The sequence below is a fragment of the Salvelinus alpinus genome, chromosome 2, assembly GCF_045679555.1.
Source record: "Salvelinus alpinus chromosome 2, SLU_Salpinus.1, whole genome shotgun sequence".
NCBI lineage: Eukaryota > Metazoa > Chordata > Actinopteri > Salmoniformes > Salmonidae > Salvelinus > Salvelinus alpinus.
The window spans coordinates 129,048,525-129,071,619 of NC_092087.1; the positions used below are offsets into that span (position 1 = coordinate 129,048,525).

The 23,095-nt window shown below is 41.1% G+C and overlaps 1 protein-coding gene across 1 annotated transcript; it reads left to right on the plus strand.

Moving 5' to 3' along the window:
- Positions 1-16,166: 16,166 nt before the first annotated feature.
- LOC139568756 (ewing's tumor-associated antigen 1 homolog) lies at positions 16,167-20,101 on the plus strand. The gene is made up of 5 exons (XM_071390812.1): positions 16,167-16,556; positions 16,943-17,071; positions 17,188-17,267; positions 17,486-17,595; positions 17,705-20,101. Exons 1-5 carry the CDS (start codon positions 16,364-16,366, stop codon positions 19,428-19,430), a joined length of 2,238 nt encoding a protein of 745 aa, XP_071246913.1. The 5' UTR covers positions 16,167-16,363; the 3' UTR covers positions 19,431-20,101.
- Positions 20,102-23,095: the final 2,994 nt, after the last annotated feature.

The window sequence follows — 23,095 nt, forward strand, 5'->3', positions numbered from 1 at the left end:
AGAGTAGTAAATACAGGGCTACTACACAGGTATGAGTGCAACTCAATGTAAAGTGCTACCAAAACCCCAGTTAGTAACCCGGACAGTTAGTAGGAGAGTACAGCTTGGTACAGTACAGTGATGGGAAAAATTACACAGTAGATTTCCTGCCTTGCGGCTGCCCCCTTCCCTGCTTCGCCTGGGTAGCTCTGTATTTACTGACTAATTACTTTGTTTGACTCGCCGACTGTGGTGGAAAGGGCTTATGCAGACACAGATTGTGTCCCAAATGGCACCCTACCCCCTATATGGGGCACTTGTTTTGACTAGGTCTCATAGGGCTCTGGTCAAAAGTGCCATATATTATATGGAATGTGGTGCCATTTGTGATGCGTCCTCAGTGTTGGTGGTGGGGGTAAGAACAGAGAAGGGTCGCTATCTCTCGCTCTTTGGCTTCTCAGCTGCTGTATGAGGTGTGGCTGAAGGAAGCAGGCTGCTGAGGCCAAAAGGTTATTCTGCATGACGGACGTTGTTGTCACGTCCGAACCCCGACGAGAGCAGACCAGGTGGGCTTTGAAGGTCCACTAAATGAACAAGCACATTGCTCTATCGTCTTGTTCTTGTCTTTCGATATCTTGGAATAATACATTATAAACTTGCCTAAGACCTATAGTCTCTCAGGTTTGAATCACAATGTGAGAAAAAAAGGTTTGACCAAAATCAACTGTTGTGTCGAATAGAATGTTTGAGGATACTTGAGGATTTTTCTTTATTTTGGAAGAATAGAATATGAATTGAGGTTATACAGGGAAGCATAATGTGGTATAGATGTGGAACTCATCACTACTAATAAAATATCTGCTGAAATGCACTTCACTGAAATCCAACCCCTCCCAAACTGTGGCTACTTTTACTCTTGCTGCAACAGGGACAAAAAATATGCTGACGCTGAAACATGGTCTTATACTATATATAGAAAGAGGTCTACTATTTATATGACATATTGTTATTGTGGCATCCTCCAGCATGAGAAAAATGGCATACACTACACTATCCACTACCAAAGATGCTTAATAGTGGGAAGGCCTAGATACAAATGAGTCTTGCTTGGAATTTGAGGGACTGAAAATATGCTGACACTTACTAAAACATGATCTTCTACTATAGACATAGGCCTACCATTTATATGATACCCTTTTGTGAGACTCTCCAGAGACAAATTATATCCACTATCCACTACCAAGATACTCAATAGTGAGAAAGTCCTAGCTATATACAAATGAGTCTTCCCTGGAATTTGAGGGGGGAAAAAGAGATTTGCGTAAATCTGCCCCAAACACTTAAATGGAGTGATTAGTTCCTGCTCACGCTCTACTTCTCCTTCTCAAAAGATGCACTCTCCCAATCCTCTGGGAGTTCCCTAGATACACCTTATTTCAAAGCCGGCGGCCACAAAAGGAATCATTTATCTTCCTCTTAAAATCAATTACTAATTTGGTTTGAGGACAGAAGGATATTGTGGAATTTTCGGTTGGTTATCGACTTTATCAAGTGTTTCGAGATTATGGGAGAATGAGGCTGCCACAAATCTTATTTTTTGCCACAAATGTCATTTTTTTTAAAGAAAATAGCACCATAATGTTTATGAAAATGTAACTCTTTCTTGTCAAGATTCCCCCCTCATCTCTCTGCTCCTCATGATTCCACTGCAAGTCTCACATTCCTGAGTGACATGGCTGTCTACTCTGATAAAGCCAACGTGAACTAAGTCCCATGTTTGACTGCCCTCTTTAGGGGATTTTGGAAACTGCCTCCATCTGACTGTTTTTCCCAACTAAGGCAGCGTTCCAAATGGCACCCTATTCACTACATAGTACACTATTTTTGACCAGGGTCCATAGGCCTCTGGTCAAAACTAATGCACAATATAAAGAATAGGGTGCCATTTAGGACGCTACCTAAATGTGTGATTATAGCAGATTTCCTCCAGCTGAGGATTCATCATGCCACTTCGTAACCACTTCATTAAATATGCTTAAAGTGCTGTGTAAACAACAAATATAAAATACATAAAGTTTGTGTGGGGCCACTTTAGGGATTATGGTGTGTGGCAATTTCAGTGTTGATTTATTACTTTGTAATAAGTGAGCTAAGCTAAGCTAAAATCAATCAACAAAGTAGTGATATACAGTGCCTTCAGAAAGCATTCATACCCCTTGACATTTTCTACATTTTGTTGTGTTACAGCCTGCATTTTAAATGGATTACATTTAGATGTTGTGTCACTGGCCTACACACAATACCCCATCATAATGTCAAAGTGGAATTACGTTTTTAGAAGTTTTTACAAATTAATTAAAAATGAGTCAGTAAGTAGCACGGCTGACCCATTCTGTTTCACTGACACCACTGACACCCAGTCACTACAAAGATACAGGCGTCCTTCCTAACTCAGTTGCCGGAGATGAAGGAAACCACTCAGGGATTTCACCACTTTAAAACACTTTAAAACAGTTACAGAGTTTAATGGCTGTGATAGGAGAAAATTTAGTATGGATCAACATTGTAGTTACTCCACAATACTAACCTAATTGACAGAGTGAAAAGAAGGAAGCCTGTAGCGTATACAAATATTCTGTTTATAATAAGGCACTGAAGTAAAGAAATTAACTTCATGTCCTAAATACAAAAGCTTTATGTTTGAGGCACATCCAACACAACACATCACTGAGTACCACTCTTCATATTTTCAGGCATGGTGGTGGCTGCATCATGTTATGGGTATGCTTGTCATCGGCAAGGACTAGGGAGTAAAAAAAATATTTAAAAAACGGAATAGAGCTGAGCACAAGCAAAATCCTAGAGGAAAACCTGGTTTAGTCTGCTTTCCAACAGACACTGGGAGAGAAATTCACCTTTCAGGAGGACAATTATCTAAAACACAAGGCCAAATATACATTGGAGTTGCTTACCAAGACGACATTTAATGTTCCCGAGTGACCTAGTTACAGTTTTGACTTAAACCGGCTTGAAAATCTATGGCATGACTTGAAAATGACTGTCCAGCAATGATCATCAACCAACTTGACATTTTAAAAATAATAATGTGCAAATATTGTACAATCCAGGTGTGCAAAGTTCTTAGAGACTACTCAAAGATGTAATGGCTGTCAAAGGTAATTCTAACATGTATTGAATACTTATGTAAATGAGATACTTCTGTATTTCATATTCAATACATTTGCAAAATTGTCTAAAAACATGTTTTCACTTTGTTATTATTCAAATCTATTTAATCAATTCTGAATTCAGGCTGTAACACAACAAAATGTGGTATACGTCGAGGGTAATAAATACTTTTTGAAAGCACTGTATCTAGTCCATCTAATCTATCACAATTAAGTTTCATTTTAATTTAGAGCTTTTAACAAAGTCATTTTTCACAAAACGTAAAACAATGAAACCCAGACTTAAACAGAATAAATCAGATGTACACAAGTAACGCTAATGGGAATCAAGATGAGGACTGTCGACATCTCAGAGCCAGTGTGTAAATAGCCTTTGTATTTGATGCAACTAGGAGAAGCAGTCACCCTGAAACAATGGATGGAATCAGCAGGCCACGACCCCTGGGGCGCAGGGGGCCCGACATGCAGTGACGGATGACTTGGTCTCCTGAGGTGGGTCACGGCTCTGGGTCTCAATGTGTCAGGGTGCTGCAGGGGCCAAGGCATGGCCACCACCTCACCTCAGCCTGGACCTACCAGAGGAGAGAGGAAGAGGAGGAAGATTTCCACTGACCATGTAAATACTTTATCTGGGGAGTATTTCATTTAGTTCATTTCAAATAAATTAAATTGTACGAAATTAATTTCTGTTCATTTCAATTTCAATTCACTAAAATTCTATTAGATTCCATTCAAATGCATATCACAAGTTCAGAGCAACTGCAAACCACTGAAAGCTACATGACTAGTTTTGCCTTCTGAATTCTCCTTATAGTCACATGCAGCGATTTCACAAGTCTTGACTAGTAAGGTCAATATCTCATTACTAATGTTGTGAAGTTCAGAAGTGAACATTCCGTTAAAGGTATAGAAGATTTTGACATAAAAATTCCTTGCAGACTGACATGCAACTATGGCATGCTGGTACAAGCAGCAGAAACTTCCAAAACATTGAGAGATGGTTAGGTAAAAGTTGTTATCGGTTTCCGAGTGATGAAGTGAGTTAGACTGACAATGTTATCTCTGTGAGGACAGATAGAGCGGCTAATATCTGTGCTGGTTGGCCACCCAAGGCAACTAATACCTTTATGCCCTCAAGAAAATAATTTGGTCGCTGTTTCAAACATGCACAAAAACAATCAATCACTCTTGTCTGTGTTACATTTACACGGCCCGTTTTTAAAATTAAATGTAAGGAAGGCTAAAAGAAAAATGCAAAATGTCCGAAAAAATTGTGGAAGAGGTTTTTATGTTGAATGTGGTGCTACTGCGAAAAAGGTCCTGTACAGTCAGATCACTGTTATATATTTATTCAAAAAAGAAAATTGATCAAATAAACCATTTTCCTTAACGATGCACTCTCAAATGTTTGTATAATTTCGGACAGTAGTTTTGAAAGTGGTGCTCACGAGCCAAAACGGACCCTGTTTTTTTGTGTACTACATCATTCATTTCGTGTGACGCGTTAAAGCTACAATATGTATGTTTTTGGGTCACCTGACCAAATTCACATAAAAAATGTGAGTTCTAGATCTGTCATTCTTATTAAAAGCAATTCTAAGAAGCGGTAGATCTGTTATATGTGCGCTATTTCTATGCTTTTTAAGTTTCGTTACGGAAAAGATCTGTCACGGTGATTTAGATGGTACAATGATTCTCTACACAATGACTGTTGTTTTGTCACATAGACTGAAATTAGAATTTTTGCAACCAGGAAATGGCAGATCGATTTCTGCACAGTGCACTTTTTAGAAATGTTGCAATGTTTATGATATCATATTCATTTTGCAATTATGTTACGAATCCAATTTGTTAATATGTCACAAATTTGTTGCGCTTAAGATTCAGGTATTCATCTTTAACATGTTTATGCTTACAGATCCAAGATGTCATACTCTTGGATTTCCAACCCCCCAACCTGAATAAACAAGGATGCAGTGATGGAAAAAGTACCCAGTTGTCATACTTGAGTAAAAGTAAAGATACCTTAATAGAAAATGACTCAAGTAAAAGTGAAAGTCACCCAGTAAAATAATACTTACGTAAAAGTCTAAAAGTATTTGGTTTTAAATATACTTAAGTATCAAAAGTAAATATAATTGCTAAGATATACTTAAGTATCAAAAGTAAAAGTACAAATTATTTCAAATTCTTTATATTAAGCAAACCAGATGGTGCCATATTATTGTTTTTTATTTATTTACGGAAAGCTAGGGGCACACTCCAACATTTAGACAGCATTTACAAACGAAGCATGTGTGTTGAGTGAGTCCGCCAGATCAGAGGCAGTAGGGATGGCCAGGGATGTTGCCATGATAAGCGTGTGAATTGGACCCTTTTCCTGTCCTGCTAAGCATTCAAAATGTAACGAGTACTTTTGGGTGTCAGGAAAAATGTATGGAGTAAAAAGTAAATATTTAAAAAAATATATAAATAGTAAAGTAAAGTACAGATCCCCAAAAAACTACTTAAGTAGTACTTTACACCACTGCAAGGATGACAAGTTGAGATTAATGAAAGGCTGTCGGTGACAGGGCCATTTCTTACGAATTACTGAGGATAATAGCGGACGATATTGCCACTCCTATTCGCCATATTTTCAATTTGAGCCTAATAGAAGGTGTGTGCCACCAGGCTTGGAAGGAAGCAAAAGTCCTTCCGCTACCTAAGATTAGTAAAGCCCCCTTTACTGGCTCAAATAGCTGACCAATCAGACTGTTACCAACCCTCAGTAAACTTTTGGAGAAAATTGTGTTTGACCAGATACAATGCGATTTTACAGTAAACAAATTGACAACAAACTTTAAGCATGCTTATAGGGAAGGACATTCAACAAGCACAGCACTTACACAAATGACTGATGATTGGCTGAGAGAAATGGATGATAAAAAGATTGAGGGCTTTACACCCCCTGCTATATTGTGGATAAAGAGTTATCTGTCTAACAGAACACAGAGGGCGTTCTTTAATGAAAGCCTCTCCAAAATAATCCAGGTAGAATCAGGAATTCCCCAAGGCAGCTGTATAGGCCCATTACTTTTTTCAATCTTTACTAATGACATGCCACTGGCTTTAAGTAAAGCCAGTGTGTCTATGTATGCAGATGACGCAACACATCCATGTCAGCTACTACAGCGACTGAAATGACCGCAACACTTAACAAACAGTTGCAGTTAGTTTCAGAGTGGGTGGCAAGGAATAAGTTAGTCCTCAATATTTATCATACTAAAACCATTGTATTTGGGACAAATCATTCACTAAGCCCTAAACCTCAACTAAATCTTGTAATAAATCATGTGGAAATTGAGCACGTTGAGGTGACTAAACTGCTTGGAGTAACCCTGGATTGTAAACTGTCATGGTGAAAACATATTGATACAACAGTAGCTAAGATGGGGAGAAGTTTGTCCATAATAAAGCGCTGCTCTACCTTCTTAACAGGACTATCAACAAGGCCCTAGTTTTGTCGCACCTGGACTACTGTTCAGCCGTGTGGTCAGGTGCCAAAAAAAGGGACTTAGGAAAATTGCAATTGGTTCAGAACAGAGCTAATATTAATAATATGCATGTCAATCTCTCCTGGCTCATCACTACTTGTATTTCTGAGAGGTATTGATATGTTGAATGCACCCGAGCTGTCTGTTTGAACTACTGGCACACAGCTCGGACACCTATGCATACCCCACAAGACATGCCACAAGAGGTCTCTCCACTGTCCCCAAGTCCAGAACAGACTATGGGAGGTGTACAGTACTACAAAGAACCATGACTACATGGAACTCTATTCCACATCAAGTAACTGATGCAAGCAGTAAAAATTAAATAAATAAAAAAACGGATAAAAATACACCTTATGGAACAGCGGGGACTGTGAAGCAACACAAACATAGGCACAGACATATGCATAGATACACGATAACATACGCACTATACACACACGTACACATGGATTTTGTACTGTTGATATGTGGTAGTGGTGGAGTAGTGTTGTGAAATCTGTGAATGTATTGTAATGTTTTTAAAATGGTATAAACTGCCTTAATTTTGACCCCAGGAAGAGTAGCTGAGGCAGCAGCTAATGGCGATCCACAATAAATACAAATACAAATACAACTATGGTGTTATTCAGACCCTTTTTTGTACTTCTTTTGATCAGAGCCCTATGTAGTGCACTACATTTGACTAGGGACCATAGGGCTAGGGTGAAAATAGTGCACTAGATAATCTCGTGCCTTTTCAGACACACCTTAGTGACTCTAGAATAGTGTCCTTGGAATAGCTTCAATGTAACGTCATGTCTTCCAATGACTTGGATTAATCATACTCACGCTACACTTACTTTAGCATACTTTTTTCAGTTGCTTTTCTAATCCTCTGCTAATGCTGTGGTATGGAGGCGTGTCGATACAGGCAGTCAAAACATCATGCAGTATGCCTCCCAAATGGCACCCTTTCCCCTATATAGTGCACTACTTTTGACCAGGGCCCATAGGGCTCTGGTCAAAAGTAGTGCACTATATAGGGAATAGGGTGCCATTTGGCACACAGCCCACAGTGTGTACATTGTAAACCTATAGTCCTCTCTAACAGATAATAAGTCTCTGAGAGTTGATGGGGTGTATGATGGGATTTTGTCACCCTTTCGCAAGAGCGCAATCGGTAATGCACACGTAACCACTGGCCCAGGAGGTATGGAGATATTTTACTAGTCCCAACGTTGGAGAAAAGTGTCACGGGACGGATAATGAATAGGTTTGCAGTGTTTTCCTTTTTGGCGTCTTTTCCGGTTACGCTAAAGGCTAGTGCATTCCAGAATTCTCTCCATAAGGCACTTTCCCTCCATAAGTCCCCCAACGGCCTCTTGTCTGACAGGTCCGTCGTACTCAACAGGCTTTGGGGTGGAGGGAGGGAGAGAGGTGTGTGTATGTGTGTTTGTGCATGTGTGTATGTGTGTTCATATATGCACATGTCAGTGTGTGTGTGTGCGTACTGTTCATGCATGTGTGTGTTTGTGTGGTGAACTTTTGATTTGAAGCAACGCTCTGAGGCCCTTCTCCCCGCATTGTGTGTTCGCTCAATGGGAAAGAATGCGAGAGACACAGACGGAGATATATATGCCTTCAAAATGATGGGAGTAGTGAGTGCCCATGGGATGACCCCTCTCTGGCTATAGGCGAAGAGCCCAGAGAGAGGTAAGGGGTTTATATAAACAAAGCAGCTCCTAATTTGGACTCACATAACCAACATTAGTCTGAACATACCCAAATTCCAGCAAGGCATCAATCTAAAGAGCAAGGTTTTCCCCTTCCACTCCTCCAGGTCTTGGTCTGGGTGCGTGACCCAGCCCATCAATAGTCTGCTTTAGAATAACACTTGCCATGAGCTCATTCCCACTCTTGAAAAGTGTCCAATGTCTTTGTCTCTCAGAAAGTCTAGGACGTTTCCCCGGCCGCCTGCAGAATCCAAGTGCGTTCAAATAAAAATTGGATAATTTATTACTCTTAATTACATTCTTGATTTAAGATGGGATTAAATGTTGTACCGCCTTGCGCTAGTGGAAGGGGAAGGTATTGGATAACGGACAGAGGATCAAGGAATCCAGGGAGGCATGGATCATGGTTACCCCCGGGAGAGGAAGGCGGGAGGTCGGGTTACCCCAACGGGAGACATTGACCCAGTAGGCAGGAAGTCGCTGCATTTAAAGGAACAATTACAATGATTTACACACCAAAGGCAAACATATCAAAGATGGCTGCCATTCCTGTAGGGCATACAGAGGGCAGCGGTACAGAGTGTGGTTTGAAATGAAGAAGAAGTTATAAAGCTTATAGACAGGCTGGTTGTTTAGCAACAAAACCGACACCTGTGCAACTACGGGGCAAAACGGACAGGGTTGGATTAGATTGTCAGCCAACCTGTCTTTATGAAGAATTTGTATATTACACATGTAATATATAAAAGTTTCAGAAACCATTCACAAGCTACCATTATACTTTAGTAGAGTGTTATGGCACACGATGGTGATGTTATGCTTGTCTAGTGTGTGCTACTGTAACCTACATTTTTGTGTATATGCCTATGGAAAAAGGCATTACAGGTTTAAAGAGCTCACATGAAATGTGCAGTTCAAAATGGCCGCCATTCATTGGCACTTCTAAATCACCATCCCTTCCAGTTAATGATTCCTCCTTTGTTTGCACTCCCAGTCTGTCTAGACTCCATTCATTTTTCCTGTTTACCGATACACCTAATGACACCAAATTACAAATAATCAATAGCTAAGAGGAAAACTGGCATGCGGGGAAACTCAAATTAATCTTACTAATGACACTGAGTGCTTTGGCCCAATGCTTGTCCATTTACCTTTAGAAATGGCTCAATTAGGTAAGGTAGTTAGCTCAAAAGCAAGTTGCTTTGTCAATAGAAACCAAATATCCCAGAAGAGTATTCATCGTTTGTCGCCTGCAGTGTAATGTGAGTTAAGAGATGTTTGATATCATATATGCGGAGAATATACTACTCATACTACTTGTTTGATGGTACTAATTTAAAGTAGGTGGGACTGGGAGTAGTAGGCCGACATGCCGCCAGTGAGTTCAAATAGCCACTCAACATGGGTGAATGAGTGAAGGCAAACAGAAGGGGGCAATGGTGGGGGGTGACTGTAACACAAGCGCAATATAGAGTGTATATAATAAAGCACTGCATACATAAATAATCACCAGAATCAAGGTAATTAAGCTAAAAGCTCATAGAGTGCACACACACACACACACACACACACACACACACACACACACACACACACACACACACACACACACACACACACACACACAGACACACACACACACACACACACACACACATGGTCTCGCAAGTACCACTGATCAAAGGCACATCACCCCCTCCCCCCTTACTCCTCTGGACACCACAACAAAGAGCCATATCGGGGCTCAACGAACAAACGACCTTGGGGCTGATGACATCACGTGCCGCCGAGCGGAGTAGAGAGAGAAATTAAGCCATTAGCCCGGTGGCAGCCAGCCTTGCTGTAAATCAAGCCTTTTTCCAATAAGACTGCCTCACTTTGTCATCCATCACGGGAGTGGGCGCAGGCGAAGCATGGCGACACAGGAGCTGGGCTGGCCCCGGGATGGAAGAGACATAAACAGTCATAATGACCCCTGTCGAAGTGGGTCACTGCCTGCCGCCGCCGCACCCGCTGCAGGAAATAGAAGCACCGTGGTGGGTTCTGCAATCTCTGATTGCGATATAGAGGTGATATTGAAAGGAGGAAAGCTTGCGGAGCCTTTGACTGTGTCAAACAGGGCGAAAGGCATGTAGTATGTATGGTTTGGGCAAAAGTTTTATGCATCTCAAGGTAGATCTTTGCAGCTTTGATGCACCATCCCATGTTAAGTTTATCGTATTGCTTGTAATTGATTGGATATGGCATCACATGTAACCTTGTCCCCAGGCTAATTGCTATTCCAGATAGAGAGCCGGGCTGGTGGATGAGACGGAACAACATGTACTATTAGAAACCTAAACCTGTTGCAATAGCATTATGCTGCAAAATGTTTGTAGGCTATAGCAGGACAACACCCCTGTTCTAAAAGTCATCCTTTCTGTAAAGGAAGTTCATTTCCATTGGCTTTTTACATCTCTCTGATGGTAGCGCACTTGACGCTCATCTCTCAGGGGCACCAGCAAGTGGAGAAATAGCGTCCATAAAAGTTGCACAGATGGATGAAACAGTCTTATGAAGACCAATATGACATGTGTGGGAAATGTAATATCTCGAAGCTGTACAGTCAAAATAAAAGCAACTATTGCCAAAGACGGGATCATCTGAGCTTTTCATTGCAGTGCAAGTGATTGCAGGCTGTTTCCCGATAGTCCAGTAAAGATTCTCCATAAATTGAAACAGCCCTTGTCCTGGAACAGCCAAGCAGGCTTTACCTTGCCTCCGAAAGAAGTGTCCCGGGAACCAGATATGAAATTAAGTTTGGGAAACAAGTTATGCTGCTGTACAGACACAGTGCTCAGTGGAACCTCTCAGAGTAGATCTGAGTCTGTGTTCATAAAGCAACTCAGAGTAGGAGTGCTGTTCAACACTCAGGTCTCCTCAGTAACGTCATACATTATGATCTAAAAGGCAAAACTGGTGCTCGATCAGCACTCCTCTTCTGAAATGCTTTATGGATACAGGCACTGTAGGTGTCAGAACATCACATCACAGGTGGTCTGGGCGTTCAATAATAATGGTGCTTCATGAACATGCTTTAGTGCAGACCCTTGCTATTGCAGCGTTTGTTGTTTTTAATGAAGTCCTAACAAGCTAATTTGATTGAAATGGGTTCTGCTGCTATACTGTAATGTATCCTAGGATGTACATGTTAGGAAATTAAACAACGCCTAAAATAACCAGGTTCTCAATTATCCATCACATGTAGGACCTATGTGCTCTGTTAAGAGTCAAGTTTGGACACTTCCTGCTTGCAGTGGAGGAGTACTGTTTTAGCCAAACTCAAACAGGGGCAGCAGGGTAGCTTAGTGGTTAGTGTTGGACTAGTAACTGAAAGTTTGCAAGTTCAAATCCCTGAGCTGACAAGGTACAAGTGTGTCGTTCTGCACCTGAACAGGTAGTTAACCCACTGTTCCTAGGCCGTCATTGAAAATAAGATTTTTTTCCTAACTGACTTGCCTAGTTAAATAAAGGTATACATTTGATTTTAAACACAATAAGGCAATTCCTGTGCATGCAATGTCCTTTGCTTTAAGCATAGTTTAAGGATGGTTGGAGATCTCACTGGCACCTCTTGACATGACTGACAAATGCTGCCCTTTTCCCTCAGGACACACAGCTTTATTGAGTTGTGCTCTGTGTCTCCCATTCATATTTCTCACAATACTAGGAACTGAAATCCATATGACATGCATTACATTGCATGACATTACAATAGAACAGACCAGTCAGTGGCAATAAATGCACGCATATTTTACAATGAAGCGAATAAGTGGGCACTTTTAGGGGTAACTTTTTGGAGCTCTTTCAGTTGGATCTGACTGAGCCACTTATTATATAATTTATGGTTCGGTAATGAAACTGTAGTCGAGAGTCAATTGCACACATTAAAGTGTGTGTTGAAGTGGAAATCTAAAGGGGGCTCTCGAAACATTATATTTCGAGTGCAGCGTGCGTAAACGGTACGCCAACGCTCGGGGAGATTTAACAAATGTGTTTATTGATGAAGTTCCGTTTCAAGCGTGGCCAAGGGCTTAGCTGCACATCTCCCACTATTAAAAGTGATTCCCATAGTCAAAGGAAGACATTCAATGCGGTTGTGACATTGTGTCTGCTCTGTTTTGTTTTTTATAGCTTCATCTGGCTTCTTTTCTGAGTCAAGTGCCAACACCCATGTTTCATTGAGTTAAATGTTTTTCTATGAAAAAGTGCTTCATGCTTTTCTCAGGCGACATTCTTTCCAGAAATATCCTTTTCTTTCAGTAGTTAAGCAATGACTCCACTGTTTTGAATTAGGAAATCTTTATTTCTGATCACTTAGAAAATATTTTTTCTTTCTTTCTGGATGACACAATTTAGGGACAAATGTTTCCATGGAAGCAGACATTTTCCAGTTTGTGGGAATTCTGAGATTCTCAAAGGCAGCAAACCGCAAAAGCTGCCTTTGCTAAACTGTATTTGTTTTCTACAAAACACCCCATTTCTCATAGCTGTTAAATTGCCTAATTTCTCTCATTTTATTCTTCAAATAAATGTGGCCGAAACCCATTGACAGCTTCTTTGTGGCTCGGTTAAAAATACCAGGAAAAACGAAAGTAAACCTGTTGCAGCTCCCCGGAATAAATCTTGTCCACAGAGACTGTTACGTTGATATACTTTATGAGACAATCGTTACATCCCCACAAGCTTTGGGGGCCCCCAACCAAAAATAAATATATATTTTTTGGGGGGTTGGAGTCCCCACAGAGTTCAGGTCCCCCAGATAGCATGTGAACACGTCATAAGCCATGAAAGACATTTTGGATTACAGGAAATTAGCTTTAAAACTGCATATTTTTCTCTCAGCCTGATGGCAAAATGTGTAGAATTTCAGGAAATTAGCTTTAAAAATGCATATTTTTCTCTCAGCCTGATGGCAAAATGTGTAGAATTTCAAGAAGTTAGCTCAGATTCTTGAAACTCGTGACAATCCTTGTCCGGTAGGGAAACTTTACTTTTACAGTTGAACAAATTAGATTTTATTGCATTATTTGACCTTAAATTTTACATTTAGGAGAATTTTGTAAGGGAAAGATTTGTTTGGGAATTTTCTAAATGCTATTATTATTCACCTCCATGTCGGCTCTATGCCTGGAAACTCTCCCAAAAAATGTATATTAACTGACAAATTATCTTATATAGTTTCTTGCAATAGCCCTCTGTGACTTTAAAGAATATTTCTCTCAAAACTGTGATTCCTAAAAGACGTGTCCGGATATTTGTAAACTCCGTCAGATTTGTCTAAAATCCTAAATTACACTGAACAAAAATATAAACGCAACATGTAAAGTGTTGGTCCCATGTTTCATGAGCTGAAATAAAAGATCCCAGAAATATTCCATTTGCACAAAAAGCTTATTTCTCTCAAATTCTGTGCACAAATTTGTTTACATCCCTGTTAGTGAGCATTTCTCCTTTGCCAAGATAATCCATCCACCTAACAGTTGTGGCATATCAAGAAGCTGAATAAACAGCATGATTATTACACAGGTGCACCTTGTGCTGGGGACAATAAGGCCACTCTAAAAGTAGCAGTTTTGTCACACAACACAATGCCACAGATGTCTGAAGTGGAGGAATGTCCACCTGAGCTGTTGCCCGAGAATGTAATGTTCATTTCTCTATCGTAAGCCTCCTCCAACGCCGTTTTAGAGAATTTGGCAGTACGTTCAACCAGCCTCATAACCGCAGCCCCTGGACAGCTGATGTAACTGAGGAATATTTCTGTCTGTAATGAAGCCCTTTTGTGGGGAAAAACTCATTCTGATTGACTGGGCCTGGTTCCTCAGTGGGTCGGCCTGGCTCCCAAGTGGGTGAGCCTATGACCTCTAAGGCCCACCCATGGCTGCGCCCCTGCCCAGTCATGTGAAATCCATAGATTAGGGCCTAATGAATGTATTTCAATTGACTGATTTCCTTTATAAACTGTAACTCAGTAAAATCATTGATTGTTGCATGTTGCATTTATATTTTTGTTCAGTATATAATAAGGAATGAGCAGGGTCAGCTATACCATAAGGACCCCTTATTCATGTCCTCATTACATGTAGTATAAGAAGACCACTCATGGTCTGTAATGTTCTCTACTTTAGATTTTTTTTAAACAAACAATATGGTGGTTGGGGAGAGATTACAGAACATCATCTGAGACGGCTCTAAAGAGATCTGCTAACCTGAAAGCTCTGTGCTCTTTTATTAGAGCCTGGGCCATGGTCACGGCTCATATTTTAAATGTTTTTTTGGGGAAACATGCATTTAGCCTAGCCACTCTAATGCAAAAAACAGGTAGGTACCTTTTTCTCTCTGACAGCATGGCGATGGATTCTTTTTCAGTGCATAGAAACACAAAGTTTTCTTTAGCACAGCAGGGTATTCTATTCCGAGGCACCCTCCATGAAATATCGTGCATATCTGTCTTTGGACAGGAGCCAGTTGCTGTGGTATGGCATTTCAAAGTGAAGGGATGTTGATGAATGCTAGGGGTTTCGTCACAGTCCGGTATCACCAAGGGATACATAACTAACTCCACCCTCATTGGAGGCTCAACAATGTGTAAGCACACAAAATTAGCCTAGAGGAGCCAGCAAATATTTGGCATATTCTATGTGTCCAGAATATCACCCATTGTTGCCTGCAAGGAATGACATTTATCTGTATGCTTATATCTTGCCCTTTGAATTTAAGGCCCAGTGGTTTCTGATGAACCCCCACACCGCCAGTGGCAAAGCACGCAGGCACCAGAGGAGCAGACGGTGCTGGGGTTCGCTCTGAAATTCCACCAAACTACCACAGCTGTTACTGTGGTCTGCAATATGCTCCATTCACACCAATGACATTCCCCTAATGAACTCACCATTTAGGTGCTTCGACATTAGGTGCCATATAACCACCTATGGCTAGATAAACAAATGAAGTAAGGACAATGTGTTGAGGTGTGGGGCTCTGTACAGTCATGGTATTCCCTCCAAGGCAAATGACATTTTGGTTTAGAATTTTCCAACAAAAGAGGCCACCAAGGCATCTCCTGGCTGCGGGTTTGATGCTTCATACCTAAATTGGAAGTGACGGCCTATGGCCCCTGCTCTTCCATCTCACTATCATTTGGGTGGAGTGTTCACATTTGGTGTGACAGAGGGTGTTACTGTGACTTTTCACCGTGCTGCAGCAGCAGCAGACATTGCCTCCAGTCTTTTCAGAGAAAGAGCCTGATGAGGTGCCAGGACAAAAGTGGGAATACAATTTCTCATAAGTTATTATTTTTTCAAGAACAAAAAGGAATGTCCATTTTGAAAGTCATTGCTCCCCCCCCCCCCTTGGGTGAAATGTGTTTTTTTGTTGTTGACATTATTCATTTACATTACATTCAAGTTACATTATAAAATCTATCATAATAACAGTAGGCCTAGTTAGTTAAGGGGGAAGGTGGGATGATGGGCTTGATGATAACCCGGCACTGTGGTTTCAGAGAAAGCCGTGCCATATTAAGATCTAGACCACATAATAAACATGGACTATGCTATTGAATATATAGATACATAATAATAATTATAAATAAATAACAATTTAATGTATCCTTTATTTAACAAAATTTTACAAAATAATTCATAACAAAGCTAACATTCCAATTCGGAACAGGAGCTATTTTAGTTGTATGTTGTCGTTGTATCTCTATGCATGCTTGTATGTGATGCGCAGCAACAACGCAAATTGGATGCCCTCGAAAAAAAGACTTTCTGAAACGGAAGTGGAATTGAATCATGTGAACAACATGGCGGAATGTTTGAATCTCTGATGGTGTTCCGCTATTACACGATGTATCTAAAGACATTCTGGTACCTACATATCTTTATATAAAGTTTCATTATAAATGCCAGTTACTATCCCTGCGAACAATATGACAGAATGGCGAAAATGTTGTGATACGTCCGCGTCGGGAATGCCAGCTGGTTCAGACGAGAGCAAGCAAGGTGGAGGGAAACCGAAAACAAACAGACTGAGAAGAAGCCTCAAACAAACGCAGGCAACTCCATCTCTCATTGATTCTCCAAAAACATGTCAAGGTCGGTAGCTTGCAAGCCATGAATGATGTGTTGAGTTGATCAGTCACTGATTCAGCTAACTAGCTCTTCCTGTAGCCCGTAACGTAAGCGATGAAAATAGCTCATTAGCTGTTCACCGTGCCTAGCTAGCTAATGTGCAGTGTTGATCTACAAACGTTGCTAGCTAGTTATATAACGTTAGTTATTTTCTAGTTAGATGGTGCCTAAAGCAAACTAGCTAGTAACGTTAGTGGACTAAACTCCACTCTATGTTGAAGGAAGTTTAGTCCGCTGACTAGCTAGGAGTTAATGGCATGTAGTTAGCTACTTTTTTGTTTAGTTAGTTAGATAACTGTTACCACGTGAGCCAATTACAATGACATAATCATTCACATATCTAACATCAGATTTCAAGAAGCCAACTCGTGTGACAAGATCAAGATACAACAATGTATTCAACAAAGGAGAGTCGCCAATGAATGAATCAGAACTGGATATCGTTTGGGATGCAACTTCCCCTTCACCCCTTAGGACAGGCAATTATATTTACATGTCAATATAACTATACATGTTGCCAGGCTAAGCAGTGATAATCAATTTTGAATGTTTACCTAACCTCATCTGTCTTAACTTTTCTCATGTTCCTTCTTAGTTAGCAAAAGAGGCAAGAAGTACTCTGCAAATGTTGGAGTTGTGGACATTGTCGAAATCGTCAACAGAATAGCTCCCAAGGTTGGTAACACTCTGGCTAGCTAGTGTGCCATCAAATAAATGTATTAAAATGTTCAAACTAGAACAATGTTCATTACTAGACCCAGTGATGTGATTTTTCTCATACTTCATCATATATCCACTCTTTTTCATTGGGCTCTTTCTTAGTATAGTGCTGTTCAATATGTTATTCTGGAATATTTACTGTAGTAATATGACTATAATTGATCTTATTTAAGCATGGGAGACCTGTGGTTCCAGAATCATCCTTGCTCCAGTGGATTGGAGACAGTGCTATTCCCTGCACCCCAGAGATGCAGCAGCCCAGGGCCAAGAAGAAATCCCCAAGGTAATCCCCAAGACAAGATAACATACTCCCCCTCTCTCCTACATTGTACAATTATTAGAACAGAGCTTGTCACTTGCAAATAGCTATAAAAAAAAAAAAATCCCAACAGGACAAATGGAGTGGACGACCTTTTAAAGTTGGCGAAACAGTTTGATTTCAACATGTTTCGGCAAGACGAAGAACGAGTCGATGATATGCACAAGCAGAGTTTGGCGCTTTGGAGGACAGACTCGGAGGACATATTGGATTTAGGTGGCAACGAGAACCAGCCTCCGCCCTTACTGAGTAATGTCTCACCTGAAAGCACACAGTCCGCCCTTAAAACAAACAGCATGAGAAACTCCAAAGACCAGATACCTCCTGACCATGAGATGGAAGATGATTTGGATTTTTTATTTGATGGACCAACTCAACACATAAGTCTGAACTTAAGTCAGAATTCATTGCCTCGGTCCTTGGAGGTGAAGACTGCTCCCACTGTGTCCTCCAAAGTCATTCCTGGAAAATATCCAGATTCCATACATGGCCACACTTCGACCGTCTCCTCGTCGCATCCTGTCAAAAGAAGCTCAGCAAATAATAACTTTGACGACGACGACTGGGAAAATGACGATTTGCTGGATGACTCGCTGGTATTTGAGATGACCCAAAACCCAGACCTCTTTGCCGCTCCTAATCGTTGTTCGACCCAAAGAGGGTCGAATGAAACAAAACACGAAAACGACAACCCCTCGGCCATTTCCAAAAATGCTCTTCAAGGAAGTAGAGACATAAAACCAGCTGTGTCTAAAGGACAGAATGAAACTGTGAAAAACAGAAAAACATTCACGCTTGAAGCAAATCCTGATGTGCAATCGAAAAGTATCCTCTCAGAGGCATTACCAAAAGCAGGGAATGTCCCCGACACTGTCAAACCAGCACCACATAGGAACGTACAGCAAAAGCAACCAAGTCTCTTTCCAATCAACAAAGCTCCGTCAATGGAGTCCAGTTACCAATTTAGCCAGCAAACGCAGCACCCGTCTAATGGAATAAAGACTTGGCCGCTGGTGCCTCTCTTTCAAAGTACATCAATCTCAACCAGCTCAAGCACATCAAACTTCACCAATTCAAAGTGGCCCCTTCAGGTTGAGAATAGCTCTTACCACAAGCCCACAGAGAACAACAATATGAAGGGAACAGGTATCATCAAGGCCCCGGCTAGCCACAGCGTCATCCCAGAGGACGACTTGGACTCTCTCTTTGCTTCTGACTCCATCTGGGATGACAAAGACGATGACCTATTGTGCCAAGCATGTGATAACCTGGAGAGCCAGGTACAGAGCATGGAGGACCCTGTTATCACACGCTCCCAATTCCTGCCCAGTAATCAGACAGAAAGACAGAAGTTTGTCCCTGTCTCTGCACCTTTGAATAGCAGCAGATACAATGTAAATCAAACGACTGAGACCACACAATCCAAATATCCCAACATTTCAGCTTATTCACAATCGGCCCCCTGGAACGGTACCACTTTCACCCACTCTCTCAATAACAACAAAGTACCTGTTACTGTGGTCTCTGGTTGTAAAAGACCGAGTTACAATGCCTCAGCTGGAAATGCTAGCGCTAACTCCACGTATAGGCCACAGAACCCTGCAGCCGGAGAAGGGTCATACGAAAGTACTCGGGTCAAAAGCATTTGTGTAGCTGGGAGCACAGTTAATCAACAAGGCACTGGGAGTGAAGCTGCTGGGAAATGTTCTGTGGTAGAGATTGAACTGAAGAAACAGCGGGCCATGGAGAGGAGACGGCAACGGGTGCAGACAGCCCACAACCTAAGGGCTCCAACCTGAGGCTGGTACAGTGCACACATACAAGAAGATTCCGAATCCTAGTTGGACAGTGTTGGCTTACTCTAAACGCTGACTTGTGCTAGACTGACCATACAGAGCTCTTGAAAGTAGACTTACTATAGAGTTGTTGTAGCCTCGTACTACCATCCTGATCTCGTAGCAAAACAGAATGTAAGCTCGCTAGTCCAGGATGGTTGTACGAGGCTAGAGCTGCTGTGCCTTTGTCTGTGTTCCAACTCATAATTTACATCACTCAATCCATTCCTGAAATAAGATTTAAAGTTTTAATATAAATGTTCTTATTTACGTTCATCTATTAACTGTTAACAAAGGAACTTTAAAAAAAATAAACAATAACCTATTTTCAGGGAGTATGTTACCAATTGTGTTTGCATAATAGGCTAAGCCTGTCCTGTCACTTTTTCATTGTATTATTCATTATATCAGTTTTGTAAATTACCATAGCATTACAACATGAGCGGTTTTCTGATAAAAACACGAGTCGCCTTGTGCCGTCAGAAAAACGATCATATGTTTCTATATTATGTTTATCTGTCTTTTACATGTTTTTTTTTTTTACATTGTTTATATGTTTGTCATTTGCACAATAATGAAACTGCCTCAAAAGACGTGGCACACAGATATTAAAGTTGCAAAAGGATTCCCACCCACCCTTTCCAGACAATACTATCTTGTGTACAGCAGTGACATCTAGTGCCCTTTTGTTTCTGTGTCATGTAGTGTCTCTTTCTTTAGCATACCATCATTTATTTTTGTGGAATACAACAGAGCTACTGTCACTACGCACAAAAGAACCAGTTTGATGCAACAGTCAACACAGTACGAAGAGCTCCTTTAGGACCGGCACACATAGTAATGAGTAGTGCTTCCAACAGAAATTGTTTACGTCCCAAACGGCACCCTATTCCCTGTGTAGTGCACTACTTTTGACCAGGGCCCATTGGGAACTAAATAGGGAGTAGGGTGCCATTTAGGATGCACACATTGTTGAAGCCTTGTTTATACCTGGTGCTAACATCTATCCTTTCTCTTGATCCTATCCACATTCTGATTGTGCCCACATAGCCGTTGCGTCTACACATGGCAGTAATATGTGTATCTTGTCTGTCCACATTGTGACCAGATATCCTGGTCCCTCCCTGTATGCAAATTTTTTGACAGATATTCTTTCAAAATAATGTTAATTTATTCCTTTTAAGATAGTTGATGCCATAAGCCAGTGGTGCTACCTGCCAATTAATTTAGAGACCTGTATAATGGTGATTTCAATAGTTTGATCATCCAGATCTGTTTACACTTGATTGATATCCAGATACAATGGGTCCCCGACTACCTCCGGAGTTGGTCAGGAAGATCTGATCAAAATTAGATCACAATGCGTCTTTTAATTGTCTACACCTGTCTAAAAATATGGGGACAATCAGAATGTGGACAAGATAAGAACAAATTATGCCTGTTAGAAACAGGTATAAACGGGGCTTTAGAAAGGTTTTGAAGTGGCTTTGCCTTCGACTACACCACACATGCAGTCTGGTAGAGCGTGTGAGTAGAGACCTGAACCCTTTCAGGGTCCTGTAACTTGGGATCTTATGAATCCTTCAGCCATAGTCGAATATCAGTTTGCACCGTGGGAGCCTCAGGATCTGGCCCTGGCTGAACAGTTCGCTCGTTTGGATTTGGCCCCACTTCAATCACATCCACACCATGTATCACTTTATTACATAGATCCTTTACACTCGGTTATTCGAGGAGCTGTGTTGGTCTGTCTGCTAGCTCTGCTCACCGTCTTGATGGGACAAACCATAGACGTTAGAGACAATAAAGGAATCTTACTGTAATGTCTATGGTGAACCCTTCAATCCAGCGCAGACACACACACCACTCAATACCTTGAGGGAGTCTTACTGTTAAAGTGATGCTCCAGGGATTTTGTATAATTTCACACAGTCATTTTGAAATGGGTCCCCCAAATTAATTATTTTTTGTTGCAATTCGAATGTGTTCTAAATTTGTAAGTGCTTAAGATCCGGAACTGCATCTTTAAGTTTATGAAGATTGGCAAACCATTCAACCCAGCACACACACCACTCAGTGCGTTTCAGTTTCCTCCGAGGAGTGCTCCCAGGCACCGTGTTCAGCAGCCCAGCCTATGCAGTCAACCCATCCGGACAGACTCGTCAGGTCCCTTCATTAGTAGGCTGGCAGCTGTCTGATGGAGAGATAGGCTTGCTACCCACTCTGGCTGGGGCACATGTAAGGAGAGTCGCGTTATCATCAGACAGGTGTGTAACTGTACCGGTAGTCTGGGTGCACAGCATTGTTGCTGCAAATCAGTGGCACCAAGATGTCAATCTCCTACCTATCGGACTTAATCACAATGCTATTGTCTCACAACGCTGTTTAATTTAAAACACTTATTTGTAAAGGGATTTGACTAGACCCTCCCTTGCCAAATGTAAATAACAATATTTCACAGTTCACTATTGCAATTTTTTGTTGCGTTGATATCACCCCCTACACGACACACCTAAGGGGAACAGTTTGTGGTTTTATGGCCCACCTGACACCTAGAACAAGATGGCTGAAAGTGTTTACTGCCGATAATGTTTCAGGTGAAATTACGTTATCTGAGAATTGCAATGAACTCCCAATGACCCCTTCTTTGCCCCAATTCACAGTGTTCCATTAATTAGTCTCATCCCAATCAGTGAGGACACTGATACTTCTAGGCTTCCTTTATCCCAAATAGCACCCTATTCCCTATAAAGTGCACTGCTTTTGACCAAGGCCCATAGGGCTCTGGTCAAAAGTAGTGCAATATATAAAGAATAGGGTACCATTTGGGGCAGACGTACACACATTGTACCGGGCATCCCGCCAGAGGCCATATCCCTCTCAGACAACGGTCAGGCATGAGGAAGGAGAGGGAATATTCACTTTAGGGTCCTCTGTCTTGATATCCTGTAATCTCTGTCAAGTCACATCCTCGTAACATAACTCTTTGTTGCTTTGCCTGAAACAACTGATCAGTCAGGGAAACCTGAAAGCTTGCAAGTCCTTTGAGCAGTATCAAATCTCATTGACATGGGGTGCTGATAGTGTTATTATCTCACTGGATTAATATTAGGATGGATGCCTAGATCAAGTTAATTCTTGATAGATGGTAATTCATGTATTTGGTCTCTTTAACGCTGCATAGTCAAGGAACTATAGACTTTTGGTACAACATTTGCTGAGTAAACTCAACTCCATGGTGCAGGGTTTCTGATTGCTCAACTCCATTGGTGGAGTTAGAGACCAGACTTTGTGGAATTCATCTCAGAATATATTGATTCGGGCCAAGGTCAATAGTAAAAAAATAAGTAAATTATGAAATGCTTACCTTGTACCTATGTTTGAAATCCATACTTTTTTATTAAACGGTAATCAAATGCAAGCACAGACTTTGCTCGTTTCTGTTTCTCGAGGATGGCAACTTTACACCGTCTGTAGAACGTGTGATTTTATGAGTACTTGGAGACAGACCTGCGTTATCGGAGATTCAATTGGCACATGCACATTCACACTGTTGCCATCCTGGAGAAAAATAAACTAGCAAACAGTCGGTGGATGTATTTGATTAACGTTTATTTAAAAAGAATGGA

What these genes read in the sequence shown, in the direction of transcription:
- LOC139568756 (XM_071390812.1), top strand. Translation starts at nt 16,364, where the DNA reads ATGCCAGTTACTATCCCTGCGAACAATATGACAGAATGGCGAAAATGT. An exon ending in TCAACAGAATAGCTCCCAAG is followed by an intron (nt 17,268 to 17,485) that starts GTTGGTAACACT and finishes ATCTTATTTAAG; the next exon opens with CATGGGAGACCTGTGGTTCC. An exon ending in GCCAAGAAGAAATCCCCAAG is followed by an intron (nt 17,596 to 17,704) that starts GTAATCCCCAAG and finishes AAATCCCAACAG; the next exon opens with GACAAATGGAGTGGACGACC.